Source organism: Sylvia atricapilla, chromosome 5 (genome assembly GCF_009819655.1).
Source record: "Sylvia atricapilla isolate bSylAtr1 chromosome 5, bSylAtr1.pri, whole genome shotgun sequence".
NCBI lineage: Eukaryota > Metazoa > Chordata > Aves > Passeriformes > Sylviidae > Sylvia > Sylvia atricapilla.
The window spans coordinates 8,957,901-8,977,160 of record NC_089144.1 but is presented as its reverse complement, the minus strand read 5'-3'; the positions used below and the strand labels follow the sequence as shown (position 1 = coordinate 8,977,160).

The 19,260-nt window shown below is 43.7% G+C and overlaps 1 protein-coding gene across 2 annotated transcripts in view; it reads left to right on the top strand.

The window, feature by feature from the left end:
• Nucleotides 1-193: 193 nt before the first annotated feature.
• Nucleotides 194-19,260, top strand: part of LOC136361011 (sucrase-isomaltase, intestinal-like) — a 60,498-nt gene continuing 41,431 nt past the window's right edge. For both annotated transcript variants that reach the window (XM_066318625.1, XM_066318624.1), the window contains exons 1-7: nucleotides 194-259; nucleotides 3,155-3,389; nucleotides 4,369-4,471; nucleotides 4,559-4,704; nucleotides 14,926-15,094; nucleotides 15,702-15,798; nucleotides 16,846-16,958. In XM_066318625.1, the coding sequence (XP_066174722.1) occupies nucleotides 223-259; nucleotides 3,155-3,389; nucleotides 4,369-4,471; nucleotides 4,559-4,704; nucleotides 14,926-15,094; nucleotides 15,702-15,798; nucleotides 16,846-16,958 (900 nt within the window). In that variant the 5' untranslated portion in view covers nucleotides 194-222. The remainder of the gene's footprint in view (nucleotides 260-3,154; nucleotides 3,390-4,368; nucleotides 4,472-4,558; nucleotides 4,705-14,925; nucleotides 15,095-15,701; nucleotides 15,799-16,845; nucleotides 16,959-19,260) is intronic.

The following is a 19,260-nucleotide window of genomic DNA, read 5'->3' as shown; positions in this document are numbered from 1 at the left end:
GGAAGCTGAGCAAAGTGTGTGGAAAAATTAGACTGTATCTCATGTTATCTGCTTAGATAGAGGCAAGGTCATGTGTTACAATTAATCTCACCAAAGAAATGAATGCTGAGAAAATATTTGCAATGCTGCTGATGGTGTATCCGCACAAGTGCTTATCGTGCCCCTGCCCTGTATAAAAGGCTCCAGGCTGCCTGGAGAAGTCCTCCTTCAACCACGGCAAAGATGAGGAGCCTGTGTTTCTTGGCTGCTGTGCTCGCAGGTAAATACACCCCATTTGTGTTTTGTCATAGGGTTCAAAAGCAACTTATAAATGTGATAACGATGGGAGAGCTGTTAAAATAGAGGATTGTTTTCCATGTAAAAGGAGAGAACAGGCATGGCACTGACTCCACCTGGGGTGACTGTGGGAGGAGGACAGAACTGTGTGTTAGAAATACACCCCAGTCCTACAGTGTATTCAGCACTTGGGCACCAGCACAGGCAAAAGGGAATCAGTGGAGTCATTCAGCTCCTCAAAGTCACCTATAGCTCTGTTAGATTTTTTTCTGTAATTTGTACCCCAGCATACCAGAGGTTAATTTGTTCCTTAACACAGTAAAGGGAGAATACATATTATTGTGTTGCTGGAGGAGGGAACCTCTGCAGCAAATGCCTTTGAAGTGCACGGATGAACCCAAAATGTAAAGATTATTACTATGAAATTAAAGTCTATGTAGTAATATTTTAATTCTTTCCTTGTGCCTTAATTTTAATCTAATTTTTCAAAATTCAAGTCAAGGTTTTCAAAAATCAGTGAGGATTACTTTTCACATATATCTTTTCCACTGCCTTGCTTTAGCTTCTGTTCCCACGGAAATTATCATGGAAAAGCAGCAAGTAGCCATAGCTGTTGCTATATATTCAGCTGCTTGTTTGGATTTCATCTTCTTTATACATTTACAGACATGGGCCATAAATCCAGTGAAAATGATGGGGTTTAAATTATTTTTAAAAGTTGGGAAGGAAAATTGTCTTCCCACTTCCTGCTATCATGTTTGTACTACAAGAGAAGTAAATCCAGGAACAAGGGATGAACAAGGTTGCAGCCTTATTGAGCTGCTCACACCTGCAAGTTTTGTTTGGGTTTTTTTTGGGTTTTTGTTTGGTGTGGTGTTGTGTTTTTTGGGTTTTTTGTGGGTTTTGGTGGGGTTTTTTTGTTTTGGTGTTGGGTTTTTTTGTTTGTTTGTTTTTTGGTTTGGTTTGTTTTGTTTTTGGTTCTTTTTTTTTAATTTGCTGGAAAATGTAAGCTTTGCGTTAATGGGAGAAAAAATAGAAGAATTTTCTTGGCTTCTGCAGTGGCAATATTTTTTTCCATGAACTAGTTTTTCATTTACAATATCATTCATAAGAAGTATTTTGAAAGTATTTTAAAATACAAATTAGTTTATAAGTCTCCCACAAACTTATACTTTGTAAAATGACACCACATTATTAATCTGCTCTAGTCTGTTCAGTCATACTCTTTAATTTCAGCAATGAAAACACTAATACTGCATTTGACTACCATTAGAAAACACACCCCAAATCAAAACTAAACGTGATGGGTTTAGTTTATTTTGTGCTCCAATAAGAAATGAGGGATTGCAGAAGGATGTTTATATTCCTATTATGCTTTAGATGAAAAAGAGGATAAGAACTTAGAACTTTTCTATGTGCTAGATCATGAGGGGTGATTGCTGGACAGAGAGCAGTCAGCCTGCAGGAGCTGACTTTCTGCCCCAGAAAGCAGAGGTGGAAACCAATCCTGCCTGCCCAGCAGCTGGCGAAGGTTAACAGCCAGATAATTCCTGTTAATTCCAGCCTCTAGAAGATGATAATGAGGCACTGTGGCAGCGAGCAGGGAGCTCTGCTGAGCAGCCTGGGAGCATCAGACCTGAGTGTCAGATGTTCTGTATAAAAGAGGCATGAGAGTTTTCAAAAAAAAAAAAAAGGGGTAAATGGCACTCCTGCTTTTCTGTGTTCATATCCTCCACTTGGAAATCAACTCTGCCATTGCAGCTAGATGGCATTCTGTAGCGAAAAACTACTGTTTCATTCTGTAAATTTTTCCAGTATACATAATTACTGCTTGTGCACATCTGCTTGTACAATTCTTTCTGTGGAGAAGCCCAGACTACATCAGCAGTCATGTTTTAGGCTTTCAAGCACACAACAGTCCACATGAAAAAGAAAAAAAATGAAAGCAGAGGTATTAGTCATTTTGTAGAAAAGGGCAATTATCGTTCAAGTAGATTTAATCTTTGAATATTGCTGTAATGACTAAAATGACATAAGTTAACTTCAAAATAAGTATGCTGCCTGTGATATGCCTGCTCTCTCTGAGAATATTTGCTAACAGCAGTTTGTCAGCACAGCAGGGAGCTGGTCTTGCAGTCCTCCTGCTCTTGGCAGCCTCTCAACCAGAGGGTTGACCTGCAGCTGTAAAAAGGGAAAATTTAGCACCTTACCAACAGGGGTTTTTCATGACGGTTCTGTGAGTGACTAATATATGCCTTTTCTTTTGCTGCTGGCATCTTCCTTTTACTCATAACCATATCTGTATTAACACAAACTGCTAATACTACGTAGATACAGTAGTCATACGATACAGAAAAGAAACCCAATTCAAACATACAAATATACTCAGTATTTTTTCTATTTATATCGTACAAGCACATGCTGCTTATTACATATTTATTATCTCTATATTTATAAACATCTGGGTTTAACATAAGTGTACAGAAAATGTAACATTTTGATTTTGGTAGCATTCCTTATTGAAGAATCCCTCCTGTTCCACCAGCCTGCAGTGCTACTCTCACGCCTCACCAGCAGCTTCATTATGCTGCTATTTAATTTTCTATAAGTATTTCAAGCAAGTTGTGCTTCAGCTGAGCACAGGCAGCTCTGAGTGCTGAATTAAACAGACCCACTGCCTTGGCTTGTGAAAGAAAGTGGTTGTTGCCCTGTTACGAGCACACAGCTACTCTGCCGTCATCCTAGTCCAAGGGATCGTGGCTGTTAACCCTAAGGCAGGGAGAAATCACACCCAACCCCAAGAATGGCCAAAGTTTGCATTGCTGTGGGGGTTTATAACGCGGTTCTCTGCTGCTCTGATGGCTTTTCCTGCCCACAGCCCTGGGTGGGTGCCTGGGCTCGGGGCAGGAGGCGCAGTGCCCCGGTGCCGTGGCGGTGCAGAAGCGCATCGACTGCCACCCGCAGCCCGGGGCTTCTCAGGAGGCCTGCGAGGCGCAGGGCTGCACATGGTGCTCCACCGACGTGCCCAACGCTCCCTGGTGCTTCTTCCCCGAGGACAGCCCCTACGGCTACACCCGCAGTGGGAACGCCGAGAGGACGGACAAAGGCTGGAGGTGAGTGCCCAGGGCCACCGCTGTGGGTCCTTCCCAAGGCTTTTCCCCAGCTGCTCCGACACACTGGGACAAGGAGGGTAAGGGACACCTTTCCCTGGCCACATGCCATAGAACTGGGGCTTCTCCTCTCACCACGTCTCAGGTGCAGGCATGGAGTGGTCTCTCCCACCCTAGGAGCTGTGTCCTGGAAACTGTGAGGTCATCTTTCTTTGGTGGCCCAAATTTTATCCATCGGCATCAAGGAGGGCCTAAACTGACCTGTAATAAATGAGCAGTCCAATTGCATCAATATGCCATTTTATTGGAAAATATTGTGAAATAGGAATTTTTTTGGAAAAAGCCAGAATCAGCAGACAGCCTTGAGCCCGGGATCGATGCTGGGTGAACCTTAGAACAGGCAGCGTGCTGTATCCTCCCTGATTCACAAAGTCTGCCTTTGCAGGGCTGACTTTTATATAATTTTTCTTGCCAGAGGCGAGAGTGCCTCATTTCATTGTCCACTCCGTTGATGTTTCATATTCATATTCCCTTTCTCTTCAGTTGCCTGTCTGATGAATGGTTTTCTGGGCAGGGCTGAGGCTTCTGATTACACGGGAACCTGGCACTCACATGCCTACCCAGTCCCATGTAGATAAGATCCCAATTAGGTATTGATCGCCCGGTTGTTGACAATCTCATCTCCGGAGAGGACCCATCCGCTGGTGGGGACACCCTCCTTTGTGTTGCAGATGGGTGGCTCCCCTCTTCATGGAAGTGGCTTCTAGTTGCACCATCACTTTTATTTTGTGGAGGTAGAGGCATTTGATACAGTATATTTTTATAAAAACACAAATTAATCCCCCAATATCTATAACATGACCTCAGGGGTTATTTCTCTCAATAAGTCAGTGATTTATTTTTAAAGAGCTGACACAGAGTAGCTGGGTGGTCTCAGCCAGTGATCCATTGCAGTGGGTACCAGCATGTGTTTGCACTGCAGAGTCACACTGAACAAGCGCCAGGCCTTGACCCTCTTCGGAAATGACATTTCTCCCATCGTCTTGGAAGTAGAGTTCCAAACACAGGACAGACTCCGGTTCAGGGTGAGTACCTGAGGGGCTGGAATCATTTAATCAAAGCAGCACATGCTAAGGAGTGAGCTGACCTGCCCCCTGCTCACCTTGCTGTAGCTCTACGACCCCAACAAGCAGAGGTTTGAAGTCCCACTGAAGATCGATGGCCCCGGGGTTACTGCTGAAGAAGCCAACTATGAGGTGGAGTTCTCGGATGATTCCACGCACTTCGTGATCAAGAGGAAAAGCACTGGCACTGTGCTGTGAGTACTACACGTGATTCATACAGCTTTTTGTAAAATTAGCTGTGATGGGGTGAGCACGGTTTCCTTACACCCTGTTGCTTGGGTCTGTGTGACAAAGGGTCATAGGCAAACTGGAGGTGATGTAAATGCAGATTTATGCCTTGTTCCTGAAGGACTTTCATTATTAATAGGTGTATGCGCCTTATAACAGACAGTTATATATATACATGTATAAAAGTTAATTCAGTAAGTCAAAAAACTTCTGAGGCTACAGTTTTATGGCTTGGGATGCTGGTAAACTCAACTCATCAAAGCACTGAGCTAAGATTTCTGAAATTTGAGGTGTCAGGACCTGAACACCAACACTCTCCAGCAGGCAGATGTAGGAAACAAAAATGATGGAGGCCCAAAGCCTCTAATTTCTGCTGATGTCAGTGAATGCCACTGGCTCTAGCCCGTCCCTCTGCAAAAAAACCCATTTGTTTCCTCAAGTTAGTACTGTAAGTCTAACTTCAACAAGCTCCCCTAACTAACAAGTGTCACCAGGTGTCATAATTTCCTCTTTCCTTGGCTTCCATCAGCCTTGGCTTCCACCTTCAATCAAGGTGCATTCCTGCCCGTTGCTTTTGGGAATGCAGCAGTGAACAATTTAAGGATGGCTTAACATGAGTGATACAAATAAGACAATACAGCCTCTAGAATGGTCTGCAGATGAAACCATCCTGCTGGGTTTTTAATGAGCTGACCATCCTTTTGAACTACAGTCTCACTGCATTTCTTTATACATGTCACAGTCAATTCTGTGAAGTTTTATTTATGCAGGCTATTTAAAATGAATGTATTATGCATTACTCTGATAACAAAAATAATTTCTGGTCAGACTTAACAGCCCTGTATAAACAGTGGGCTTTTTTTAAAGGCCTAGTTTTCTTATTCTTTCTGTAAAGGCTTATTAATTGGAGTACTGATGTAAGGGAGGAATGCATAACAAGTGGCTAGCTCATGGCCCACTCCTATTCTGCCCCCCTCACCTTCACCCAGATCCCAAGGATTTAGCCTGGGTTGATCAAACTTGAGATGTCCCAGCTAAGGGAAGGGGCCTGCCATGGAGCAGGTGCAGCCAAGGGGACAACTCCAGTGACAGGCAGAGGAGCACAAGTCCGTCCCCACTGAGCAGGTTTCCAGGAGAGCACATTCAATGAGTTCCCTTGTGGGGAAGCCTCCTCCATTGCCCTCCACCTCCTTGTGCACCAAGGCTCATGTCCAGCAGCAGCAGAGGTGTGGGTTGCAGTAGTTCTGTGCTGCAGAGCCCAGGGAGGCAGAGGGCAGCCTTGGTTTGCAGCACTGGCACAGCATCAGCAGTGATGCTTTGCTCTCCAGCACCCCCGTGGGAAATTGTACGCTGCCTCCAGGCAGCTAAAGGAGTGCTCCTGAAACCCAGCCAACCCCCAAAAGAGGAAATTGTGGGTGAATATAATGCACAAATAATGGACTTTTATCCTGCAAGCAATGGCAAAGCTGCTCCCAAAATATTCACATTAGCAGAGACACAGGCACAGGATTTTGTGTGCAGAAAGGGAAATCGTATGTTCCTGGGAATTCTTGCTTCATGTGAAATGACACAGCCAGTGCTCTAGACTGAAGGATCCTGTCAGGGAGCCATTCCTCTCACAGTTCAATGATATTTAGTTTAGTTATATTCCCTGTGTGAGGAGCAAAAATGCTTCCCCTTCATTTGTTTGCCTGTCCGTCCTGTCAGAGTGAGGAAATGCAGGTGCTCAGAGATAGCTCCACAGCCTGTCTTAGAGGGATTTGCAATCTTCTTAGCCACCAAAGAAGGAAAAAAAAAAAAAAAAAAAAAAAAAAAAAAAAAAAAAAAAAAAAGCTGTGCAGATGGAATCTTTCAAAATAGGAAAGCAGGTTATATATCCTGGCCTAAAGGGTATGGGTGGCTGCATTTACTTTACTGGGAAGGATGAAAACTCAGCAATCAGCATTATAGAAACATGCCCATCAAAGGCTGCACTTGACTGGATGGGTCCAGGGGTGCACTGGTGGCATCTGGCACGTTAAGTAGATTTTCATGTTAGTTCAACCTGCCCAAAGGCAGATTTGAATGCTAAAACCCAAATCTTTTCCTTTGGGCTCCCTCCAGAAGTGGGAGCAGCTGCTGCAGGGCACCAAGCTGCACAGTTGGTGGCCTCTGTGCCTGGGCCAGGTTAGGGCAGGATGTGTGGGAGAGTTGTCAGAGAGACAGGCAAGTGCCTGACACCTGGAGGGACTTTAGTCTCCTATTTTGAGATGTGAGTAGCCGTGGCCCGACTATCTCAGTGAACAGCTGAATCAATTGTTGATTTCCATATGCACACAAACACTGCTCAGAACAGTCGATGTGGGCAAATAAAGCCTCTTCAACAGCTGCTGCAGTTGCACTCTCCAGGTGTGGGTGGATAATAACTTGGGTCTGCACCAAACCAGGTCAGGGCTTTCTGCTGGACCTTTTAAATATTTCTGAGGAAAGCTTTCCCATCTTAAAGCAATCTCAGATCCTCAGAAATCTGCTTTTCATTATACTTCTTATTCCTTGCTAACAGAGCTGTGATGCTGGATGACATATCCCCCAAAAAGCCTAAATTCCCTCCTGATGCCCAGCATGCTGTGGCACAGCTGACACTTCAGCTGGGATGGGAGCAGCCTGTCCCAAGCAGAAACACAGTTTAGCTTTGGGTTGCTCTTTCAAAGTTCACCTCTGTATTTCCTTACCCTCCTTTCTGAGCTGAAGTCTGCCCTGCCATTGGTGTCTCTGTGCTGTAGGCTGTGAAGCAGTGGGGTGTCAGGCTCCTGTCTGTCTGCTTGATAGAAAACCTCATCCCTGCTCTGCCATTCATGTGCACAAAGCCTCCTCCTTGTGAGGAATGATTTCATTCCGCGTTGGAAATGCTGCAGGGGAGAGGCAGAGGAGGCTCTGAGTGTGCTTCACTGCATGCAGAGAGGCAGAGCTGAGCTACCCGAGGAGGGCAGGACAAACTCAGGGCTCCATGTAATCACAATAACAGGGGAGAGGAATAAGCTATGTGAGGGGAGAGACATTAACAGCTGATTGCAAAACTCATGCAGAGCCAGGAGCAAGAATAAAAGGCCAAGTCCTGCTACATTTTCAGCTCGCTCCAAGGTAATCAGTTGACAGCTGCTGCTTTGCCTGCATGGGGCGAAAATTAGCCAGAGTCATGTAGGGAGATGATCCAGGCACTGCTGGGGGCTGCCTCCCTTTTTCCTCTCAGTAATGCTTCTTGCCTCACTTCCTCTTACTTTTCTCCTTCTCCTCCACTGCTGTCCTGTTCTGTCCCATCCCATTCTGTCTCCTCCTGCTCCATTTTTCACCCTCTCCAATGCTCCTGTTATTTTGCCACTAGCCAGGAAAGGTCCTTCTCTGTGCCAGTGGGTACCCAAAGCCATGGGGGTAAAGAGATGCCATGTCCATGCATTCACTAGGGAGATGCCAAGGGGATCACATGAGACACAGCAAAGCTTCTGCTCCCATCCAGACATCAGGGGGTTCTGTTTTCCATGAGAAAACTAGAAACCTGCATCTGATTTAAGGCTGCAAGTCACAGTTCTGAGCCACGAGGGACAGGGACTAGTGCATGGATCTCCTGCCCTAGAGGTGAATCTCCCAAACTACCACCTTTGTTGGGCAGTGGAGATTGCAGGGAGCCTCTTTTCACTCCTATCATACTTGGAAAATACCTGTTTGTCAAAATTGGTGTGGTCAGTGGAAAAATGTTTTGTCAAGAGATTAGCTTTAGTTTAGTAAATCCTTGCTTAGGATGTCTTAATTGGTCTTGCAGCTCAAATGGGAAACTGTCCCATCGTTGGCCAGGGCTCTACATTAGTAAAAAGAGGAGAGAAAATACTGTGTTGTAATAAGGCAGGTGAGGAAGGTAAACAGCTGTTTTGTGAGTTGGTTTGTGGCACATACACTCAGGTTAAGTGCTGTGAAAACCGAGATTCACTTTTTTTGTGAATTTTAAGAAATTGGTTTAATAAAAGATAAGACAATTAGGAGATAAAAAAGCAAAGTACGGGCGGCCGGGTGACTTGGTATTTAGCCAAGTCCACACCCTGCTATTTCAGAGACTTTCTTTAAATACCTTTATATTGTATCAATCTGTTGAATATTCATATTTTTCCATAAACTAGTTTCAATATTCCAGGGACTGTTTTGCATGGCCCCTCCCTTGGGTCTGCCTTTCTAGAGCTGTGTGTTTCTTGGCTGTGTCTTCATCATCACCTCCAGATTGGGCCTTGGTCCGTGCTTTCTTCAGATGGGAGATGCTGATAGTTGGTGTATCAATAGCAGAGTCTTCTTTACATGTTCACTGGATGTCATCCCAGCCAAACAGACAGTTTAAACATACTATATCACTACTACCACTATGCCTAATTTTCTTTACTAACAGCAGAAATAAAAACTCATATCCTTACCCCAAAGTTATTAATCATATAGCACACATCTTGTGAAAAGCCAACTTTATAATATGCATTTACAACAAGCGCTATTCTCCTTCCTGCTCCTGGCACACTAAGAACAGCAACCTCTGGAGGAGGTACTATCAACTGAGAGCGTGAAGGCTTCAAGAAAGTGTAGATTTTCTCAAGAACAGCGAGTAAAAGGCTGGGAACTGTTTGCTTTAAGACAGTGATAAATAACAAACACATGCTCATTTTGCAGTGTGTGATTACTCTGTGGGACTCATTGCCCCAGGGCAGCACTGGCACAGGAGGCCTAGCAGGATACACATTCAGCCATAATAAAAAAATCATCTGTAGGAAAATAAAACCTCCAAATACTTTCGTCTCCATGGTTCACAACATCAGTTAATTCTATGAAAACAGCCAGAAACTTCCTCCATAAGCAGATTATTGCAAGACTGGCTCTGAATGACATCTTATGCCTTCCTTTGTGATATCTGGCCTGGGCCATTGCTGGAGACAGGCTGCAGAGGGATGGGCTACTGATTTGATTCTCCACTTTAATATCCTGACTTTTCCTTTATGATGTCACACAAATAATGGAAGGCAGAACGTTTTTTTTTTTTTACAAGCCAGATAGGGACTACTTTCTGTTAAGTGTTTGGAGTATCTTGTTTGCTATTGCACTTGGGAATATACTGCACAAATAACCAAAGCCTAATCAAGATTTCCCCTGATTTCTAAAAAGGCTGCTGCAGAGTTCAGCTGCCTTTTTAATTGTTTGTGGTAGTTAGCACAGACACCACTTAGCATGAAGATATTTTTACATAGGCAAGGCTATTAGAATGATTTATAATGCTATTGTCATCACTGCAGTTTTGCTGAAAGCAAGGGGAAGAAATTGTATGCATCATGAATAGAATGGGTTTTTTCCTAGTTTGTAAGAGTCATTACTTTAGTCTTCCAATCATTTTGTTACCTAGGCAAGAAGTATTGTGGGTATATCACTTACTAAAGTGTTTTTCAGAGCAAAAGTTAAGCATTCCATATCTAGTGAGTTACAGGATATTTCCTGATATCACAACAATGAATGCAGTAGAAATAGAGCAGAACTGTGTCAATAACTCTGCACTTTTTTTTTTTTTTTTTAAATATCATGTTTGTGGAAAATCTGTTGATTGATCCTGTTCATTTTGTCCACCTACTTGACAAATCACCTTTAAAGTAAGATAAACACATAAAAATTCAGTCTTGATGGGCCTTCTGCACTCCAGTGGTGCCCCAAGAGTTACAGCTAAGAAGGAATACAACTGTTGTGAAAGTGTTTCACAATGGTTTAATCCCAGCCAGCAACCAAGCTCCACACAGCTGCTTGCTCACTCCTGCCTGAAAGAAGGAGAGAATTGGAGGGGTAGAAGTGAGAAAACTCATGGGTTGAGACAGGAACAGTTTAATAACAGGAAAAAAAAGTAGTACTAGTAGTAATAATATTAATAATTTAAAAGGACAATAACAGAGAGAAAAATAAAACCCAAGTAAGAAAAGTGATGCAAATGACAACAATTACTCACCACCATCTGACTGATGCCTACCAGTCCCTGAGCAGCAGTCTCAGCAGTCTCCCAGCCAACCTTCCTGCTACTTTTAATGCTCAGCATGAAGCCATGTGGTATGGGATATCCCTTGGGTCAGCTGAGGCCAAATATCCCAGCTGTGTCCCCTCCCTGCTACTTGTGCACTGCCAGCCTCCTTGCTGGTGGGGCAGTGTGAGGGGCAGCAAAATCCTGTTGTGCTCTGTTAAGGACTGCCCAGCAGTAACTAAACCATCCCTGAATTACCAACAGCTCCCAGCACAAATCTGAAACATCACCCCATATCAGCTACTATGAAGAAGGTTAATTCCAGCCAAAACCAGCAGTCAGTGGAAATATTTTTAGCAATCTGAGATGAGTGGAAAACCCGTGGAGATCTGGGCTCCAAGGTGATGCTCCTCAGCAGCTCAAGTGTGTTGAGTCAATCAGTGTATTTGAGGCTCATTTGAAAAGAGGGTGTGTACTCCTCACTCCCTAAGGTGCTGTAGCACTTTATGGGCAGCCTGTGCAAACCATGGCAGCCCAGACCCTGTGGAAGGGTGTGCCTAAGCTTTGCCAGGATGCTTAGATCCCCCTTTTTGGATAGCTGTGTGAAGTTGCAACTAAATTTGCACACAGATAATATACAGGATGGTCTGGAGGCCAAGAAAAGCAGATGCTAGAGAGGACATTTTCTCCAAGTGACTGAATGCACCAGTTGTTTACAACTTAAAATAGTGAGCTCAGTTCTCCAGGATTCATTGCAACAGGAAGAAAAAACAAACAGACAAACCTTTCTCAACTTAAAAATTTTTTGAGTGTCCAGATAATGCATGATGCCTGTCCTGATGATATATCAAATACATCCCAAGTCTCTTAATTCTGGAGGTTTTGTAAGAGCACCTTTAGAAGTGCCACCAGCTGGTTGCTCATGGCAGGTGAATCAGTGCTTCAAGCCATTGCACACACTGCAGTCATTGGCCTCCAATAAACTTCAACAGAGCACTTGTTCAGAGAGGTAAATCATCATGTCCAGTCTGTATTACAAAGGACTGATGATTGCACTCCTGAAAACCATCTTGCACAGCCTTGTAGTCATCCCCCTCAAACATTGTGACAATGTTAGTCCTGAACTACACCTTCAACATGAAGAGGATGTTTTATCTATCTGACTACTCACCTTCCTTTATTACTACTTCCTCAGTCCACTCCAGTTATGTTTCACCCTGATAGCCAGTGCCTTGACTGCTGGGTGTGAGACTAGTTCCCTTGCTGGCCAAAAATGTTAGTTTGTACAGAGACCTCCTCAATCTGAGTCATTCTTTTTTCCTGATAAGAGGTTAAAAACTAGAGGGGTTTACTCTTTAGTCTAGTGCATGGTGTATGGAGGAAAAGAGCAGCTTTTATCAATCAGACTTCCTGGACAGGCAACAGCTGACTGGTCACAGACACTGGGCCAGAGGCAGATGTGTGGGGAAGCTGGTTGATTTTTCCATGGGCAGGAGTGTTCCTACCACAGATACATTAACAGGTTAAAACTTTCAGCAGTAAATGTGACTACAGCTATTACCTCTTGTGCAAAAAAGAAGGGTTCTTGTCCTCACTGACTTCGCCTTGTCCAACTTCTAGCAGGGGTTGTATTTTTGACAGTGAGCAACTGTTCAGCTGTGTTTTTTGCATTTTTTAGACCCCTTCTGTTGTCCATCACAGTGCTTTTATGGTTCATAGGACTCTTGGAGGAGAACTCCAAAAATTCCTGCAGACATGATGTCATTCTATGCTCCCTCCTGTTTTGTTCCTTCTATCTCCTTTAAACCAGCAGGAGGGAAAGTGGGAGAAATATGACATTTTCTTTTATTGTATCCAAGGGCTTAAAGAATGGCAGACATAATCTTTTTCGTTTAAGTGATTGCTCTTTGCCAACGCCACATGAGCAAACACATAAAGTAGCACAACAGCCTACCACGGTGTGCTGGAGAGCACAAGGACTCTGGAAGCTGCTTGAGAGTGAAGGCAGAGAATAATGCTGGGGAAAACCTGTTCATACTTTCCTTCAGATGGAGATGACATAATGATGCCCAGAAAAAAAGAGAGCCATTACCAGCCTGTTTATGTCATGGTTAATGCTATATTTAGCACATAGATATGCTGGCGTGTGGAGGTCTAGGGAAAGAGAAGGCTGATGGGGAGCAGGGCTGGTGGCACAGCATGGGGAGCTGTGCTGGTGGGGGTGGCAGCCCCCAGGGAGCTGAGCCATGGAGGGATGCAGAGCAGGGCACTGTTATGGCAATGTCAACACTTGCCTGAAGGAATGCATGAGTCATAAACCAGTCTCTCCACAACATGTAAAAATGTGGTGGGGCAGAGGGCTTGTTCCTAGGCTTGCTGTTTGCACCACCCCAGTGACCTTCCTGGTCAGGGAAGGGCCTTGCTGAGCTGAAGGAATTATTTAATACCATGGTAACACTAAGTGTTCTCATGATAGGGAATGTCCATTATTCTATATCCACTGTAATGTGGGTACCACAAATGTACAAAGTCTCATGTCCTCTGAACAGACATCATGGGGAGAGCTCAATGACTTAGGACAGATATTTAAACTCTTCCCAAAACATTTCCCCTCTGGCACAGTTTGAGTTTTTCATAACCCTGTGCTCTGCTCAGAGCAGTGACCCTTCCTGGCACAGAGCAGAGCTGTGTGACAGCTCTCCTTTGGGCAGGAATTCAGCTCCAGAGCCCATCCCTATTCCTACATGGCAACTGCTTCTTGCAGAAAGGCCTCTATTTGTCAAAGACTGGATCTGATTCTCAGGGATGTTTTGCATGCATAACCCTCCTGAAAGAGAATAATTTTATTCATTACTGCATGTAGGTGGAGATGATGGAAAGGAGGGAGGGAGGGGTTCCTGCTGGCAAAAAACCCCAAGAGTTACATACAAATTCTTACTTTTCCTGTTTGTAAGAAAGGATGAACAGACTTTTTAAAATTATGCAGACCTTTTAGTCCCCATGTGTGACTTCGGATTTGTCCAGGAAAACTTAGGGATAGTTTGTGTCTGTGTTTTGCATGGAGTGGCAAGGGAGTGCCTTGAGCATCCATGTGAGTGGCTGTCCTTGCAGCCTCGTGGGGAGAGCCCAGTAGTGTTGGTGGGAGCAGTGGTGCCCTCCCAGTCCTCCCAGCAGCAGGGACTTATCCCCAGGCAGGGGTGCTGGTGGCACACATGACAAGGCCACTCACCAGAGCACTCCCCTCATGGAGGTAGAGCTGCTCCCCACCAACACAACCCGTCTGCCGTTTCTCTGATTTACCAGTCAATTTGATCAACCATTTAATTTTGTCAAAACCATTGACAGAAGAACATTAAAACGAGAGTTATGCCACTTCTGTGCTCTATGGCTTGGGCTCATTTATTTTAATTAGCTGTAACAAATTCATGGTTAAACAAGGCTCGAGAGGGTGCTATCTAAATGAGCTACTCATGGCATACACAGGACCATTAACAAAACACTTCTCCACAGCTTGACTATGTTCTTCCCCATCTAACTTACAGCTCATTATAGCTCTAGAGATAGGAAACCGAATGTAGCACCTAATTAAAATGTGGGCTTGTGTCCACAGATGATTCAATAGGAATAAATGCATTAAGTTGGTGAGAAAAGCAGGACAGAGTCATCGCGGTAAAAACATCTTGTTCAAGCAGAGTCTGGAGAAAGCTATACTTCTATTTTATGCACCTGCATGAAGTTAGATGTATTCAGGTCCTGATACAGCAAAACATTAAAAAAAAACTGTTGATATCTGAAAAAACAGATAAAATGTCTGTTGTTCTCATTAAGTATTCTGAACTCCACTGTGTAATAATTTTTAGCCTTCACGTTGGTTGTCATAGAAATAGCATAAGCAACTACCTATTTTGATAATAGATTTATAGTCTGTCTCCTGTTGTTTTAGTTGCTCTTTTCAAAAATTGAATTGATGCATATTTTTTTTGTATAAGTAGATGAGGTATCTTCAACCATTGCAAGATGAATTTTATGTTAGATTAAGCACATTATACACATACATAGAATTTAATGGATTTTTAATACTGTTATTCCCCAAAATATATAAGAAATGTAAATAGCCAGACATGAACTTAAAGTGGTACATTCCAAAGAGAAGCAAACGAATCCTGTTTCCCTCTGTTTGTCACAGGTGGGACAGTCCCCTGGTTGATCTGTTTTTCTCCAACCAGTTCCTTCAGATCACGACCACTGTGCCATCCACTTCTGTGTATGGGTTTGGTGAACATGAGCACCCAACCTTCAAGCACAACATGGACTTTGTTACCTATGGCATGTTCTCCAGGGACCAGGCACCAACGGTAATTCCCTCCATGAAACACTTTGTCCTAGCTTGTGTCACCGAAAGGAGGTGGCAAACATGGAATGTCACCAGCTTTGCAGGTATCATCAGTTCTAATTAAAGATAAAGCCATGAATTGCTTTGAGGGAACTTTGAACCTTTCTCACGGTGCAGTTTTCTGAAAAAAGGTATATTGTGTGCCAAGATCCTGGTTCAGGAGAGCTTTGCATTTCATGCTCGGATCAATCCCTGTTCATCCAAACAAGCTGGACTCCAGCAGGACTCATTAGATACTTGGCTGAACTGGAGTTAGTGGTTGATGAGTCTGTTTTAAATAGAAAAGTGATTCTTACTCATGAATTTTGAACCCATTTTGAAGGGTTTGGCAGAATATCGAAGGTTTAACTGAAAAAGACAAAAAAATTCCATTGTGATAAAGCAGGAAAAAATAACTCTTTTCTGTTAAATTTGACTTCACACCAATTTAGATGAAAAAATCTCCAACTTTTCAAAATAAGTCTCTAACTATGAACGAATTTATTTCCTTGTCTGTGCATATGTATCTGCCTGACAGAAGCTGTGAAAAATAGCAAAGTCAAGTTGTACCTTATGTGTTTATGTTTCAGTCATTTGCCAACCTCTATGGAGTTCACCCTTTCTATATGTGTGTAGAACCAGACTCCAATGCCCACGGTGTTCTGCTTCTGAACTCCAATGCACAAGGTAAAGAGATACATGGATTCCCCATATAGACTTCATATAGAAATATGATAGATTAGTAAGTATAAAATGCTGTTTTACTGACTGCTTTTTCGATGTGATACAAATATGAGTGACTGCACCCTAACTAAGCTTCCAGGACTGATAGATTTTTCAAGAGGATTTCAGTAGAATGAATTTTTAACAAGGATTTTGGGCATTTTCAGGGAAAATACATTCTTAAAATTTTTTATGAAAATAGATGCAAATAGAGGGAAAGAAGAAGGTGGAAGAAATTTCCCCTGAGATTGGCATAATGAAATCAAATCAATTTAGGTTAGTTCTATATTCTGTCTTTGGAGAATAGTTTTGTATGTTGCCATGGTCACCTTACTGCATTAATCTAGTGGTAAAATTTCAGAAAAGTGGAATCTTCACTTAGTCTATAAAATCAGTTTCCTCTGGCAGACAATGGCTTTCAATAAGATTAAAATAGCAGAGAGGAACCCTAAACACATACCTGTTGATCCTTTATATATATATATGAAACTGAGTCAAATGTATCTATGTAATCTACTCAGTGTGAGTTTCTGTGATTTATTGCTGCACCATGCCAATCTGAAAGCAGAGATTACAGAAACACTGGGCAATGACCTGCCTACCTTCAGACCCTGTTTGCTCATCCAGTCATACCCATAAGGTGCACAGAAGAGGCCAGTGTGCACACACCTAGGATAGGTAGAGTAGAGTAGAATAGAATAGAACAGAACAGAATAGACTAGAATAGAATAGAATATTTCAGCTGGAAGATACATAAAACATACTTGTAGCACAACTGCCTGAACACTTTAAGGCTGACCAAAAGCTAGACACGTTAAGGCATTGTTCAAAGGCCTCTTAAACACTGACAGGCTCAGGGCATCAACAATGACTCTAGGAAGCCTGTTCCAGCATTTGCCCACCCTCTGTAAGGAAATGCCTCGTAATGTTGAGCCTCAACCTCCCCTGATGCATTCTTGACCTGTCAGTGCAGAGCTGGTTTGTACTGAGAACATTTCCTTTCCCTTTTAGATGTTACTCTGTCTCCAAACCCATCTTTAACTTTCCGCACTATTGGAGGGATCCTCGACTTCTATCTCTTCATGGGACCGACCCCTGAAAACGTGGTTCAGCAATACACTGAGGTAGGTAGAGAAGTGCACGTGGCACATGGGGCAGTGTCTTGTAACACAGTCCTGTCAGTATCTGCTAGTATCAGTGGGTAGTGCAGCCAGAGCTTTGTCCTGATCCATTCACACAAAGCCACAGCTTCAGATCCATGGGAAAACTGGCGTATGCTCAAGCATCTGTGAGCAGTCTGTCTGAGTGTCACAGGCTGGCTGGGCGTTCAGTGCACAGCTCCAGCCTTTCCTGCAATATGTCAGGATGGGATGCAGGAGTGCACTAAAGGGATGCAGTGATTAGAAAGAAATCTCTCTAAGCTTGCTGCACTTTGGGCCATCACGGTTTTATAGTCTTTGCTGTGTGATATGACTGCATTTTGACACGGCAGGCCAAGAAAACAAACTAGTCAGAGCACAGATGGGAATGTTTGGGAACTTCACATATGCTGGATTTCAGAGATACTGAATGGACTTTAAAGTCTTCAAGCCTTCATTTGTCAGTAGAATGGCTTGCTGATTTTGGAGCCATCGAGCTGTTTTTTACTGATGAAAACCCATGTCATTGCATTAGAGAGCACAGAAGTATAACAGTGTATTTACTGCTGTCTCACAGAGTGTAACTACTTTCTATCCAATTGCCCAATGTTTTCCAGAGAACTGAGAGTACACATGCAAATGCCTGTTTTAGAAGTGTACATGCAATTCTTATCTAGTAAGGACTGTATGGGAAAAAAAGTAGCAGATAACATGTTTTTCCTGGTCACCAAATGATGCTTCAACTGGGCCTTTCCACAGAAAACTGCCACTTCAGACCCAAGCTGTGTACGTAAAAAAATGAGTGTCAAAACTAAAGAGTGTGGAGCAAAGCTGGAGTAAGCATGTTACTATGAGAAGGGGGTCACTTGTGCAGACCCTGAGCATTAGGCTGCAACTGGAAGGCTGAACAGGGTAGGGCATCCCCAAGCCAGGCACTCAGAGCTCACAGTGAGATGTGCATGTGCTCTGCCTTTCCTTGTGCCACCCCTCAAAGGGGCCTGAGCTCTGATCTTTGGCAAGCATTTTGTCTTTCTCGGATTTTAAAGCCTCCATATCCTATGCTTGCCTTCTTTTAAAGTGCCTCTATGGAAACAGAAATGTTGTGGTTTAGAGTGAGGGAAAAAGAAGGTTTAGCGCATAAGGAAGGTGTTTCTAGGTTCTAGTCTGGTGAAGAAAGAGATAAGACTTGCTCATGCTGCTGTTTTGGGAAGGCTGAAGCTTCTCTGGGGTGGTGGGCTCTGCTAGACCTTCCTTTTCCAAGGATAGGTTCAGGTGCTACCTCCCAGAGAGATGAGAGACTGATGGTGTTCCTCCATGTCCTGGAGCAGGAGTAGCTGCTCTGTTGTCTGGAGGTTTCCATCTCCCTCTGCACACACACAGCCACTTGCTCACACCACCCTCAGTGGGGTGGGAGAGAGAATCCAAAGGGTGAAAGTGAGAAAATTCGTGGGTTGAGATAAAGACAGTTTAATGGGTAAAGCAAAACAGTGCATGCAAGCAAGGCAAAATAAGGAATTCATTCACCAGTTCCCCGGTGTAGGAGGAGGTTTAGCCACCCCCAGGAATTGGGGGAATGGCTGAACATGTGACTGTTACTGGGAAAGACAAATGCCATCACTCCAAATATCCTGCCCTCCCTTCCTCTTCCCCCAGGTTTATGTGCTGTGTATGAAGCCATTTGAGATGAAATATCTCTTAGGTCAGTTGGGCTCAGCTGTCTTGGCTGTGTCCCCTCCCAACTCACCCAGCCTCCTCCTCACTGGTGGTGTGGAGTAAGGGGCAAAGAAGGCCTTGACTCTGTGTAAGCACTGCAAAATCAAATATCCCTGAATTATCATCACTATTTTCAGCACAAATCCAAAACACAGCCTATACCAGTTACTATAATGAAAATTAACTGTATCCCAGCCCAAACCAGCACACACCATCTCTGATGCCAGTGCCACAGACTAGCAGACTGGGCTTTTAACTTACACATGGGTAATAAAACCCATGGGTTTTTCCCATGGAGGGGAAAAAAAAGGAGGGAAAAAAGTAAAGTAATTCTGCCCTAGGCTGGAGCTTTGATCCCCATTTCAAGGGAGTCACTGCAGCAATATGATGGAAATTAGAGCTACGCCTGTTCCTTTTCAAAGTCTTTTACTGGTGTTTGAAGGCAGCATTTCTGTGGCTTAGCAGGTGGTCAGCATCTGAAAATAAAATGAGAGAGTTCTCACTCCCCAGCTGATGGGTGGTGGCAGCTCACTTTCCACTCCTGTCTCTGGAAATGACGCTGGAGCAAATAAAA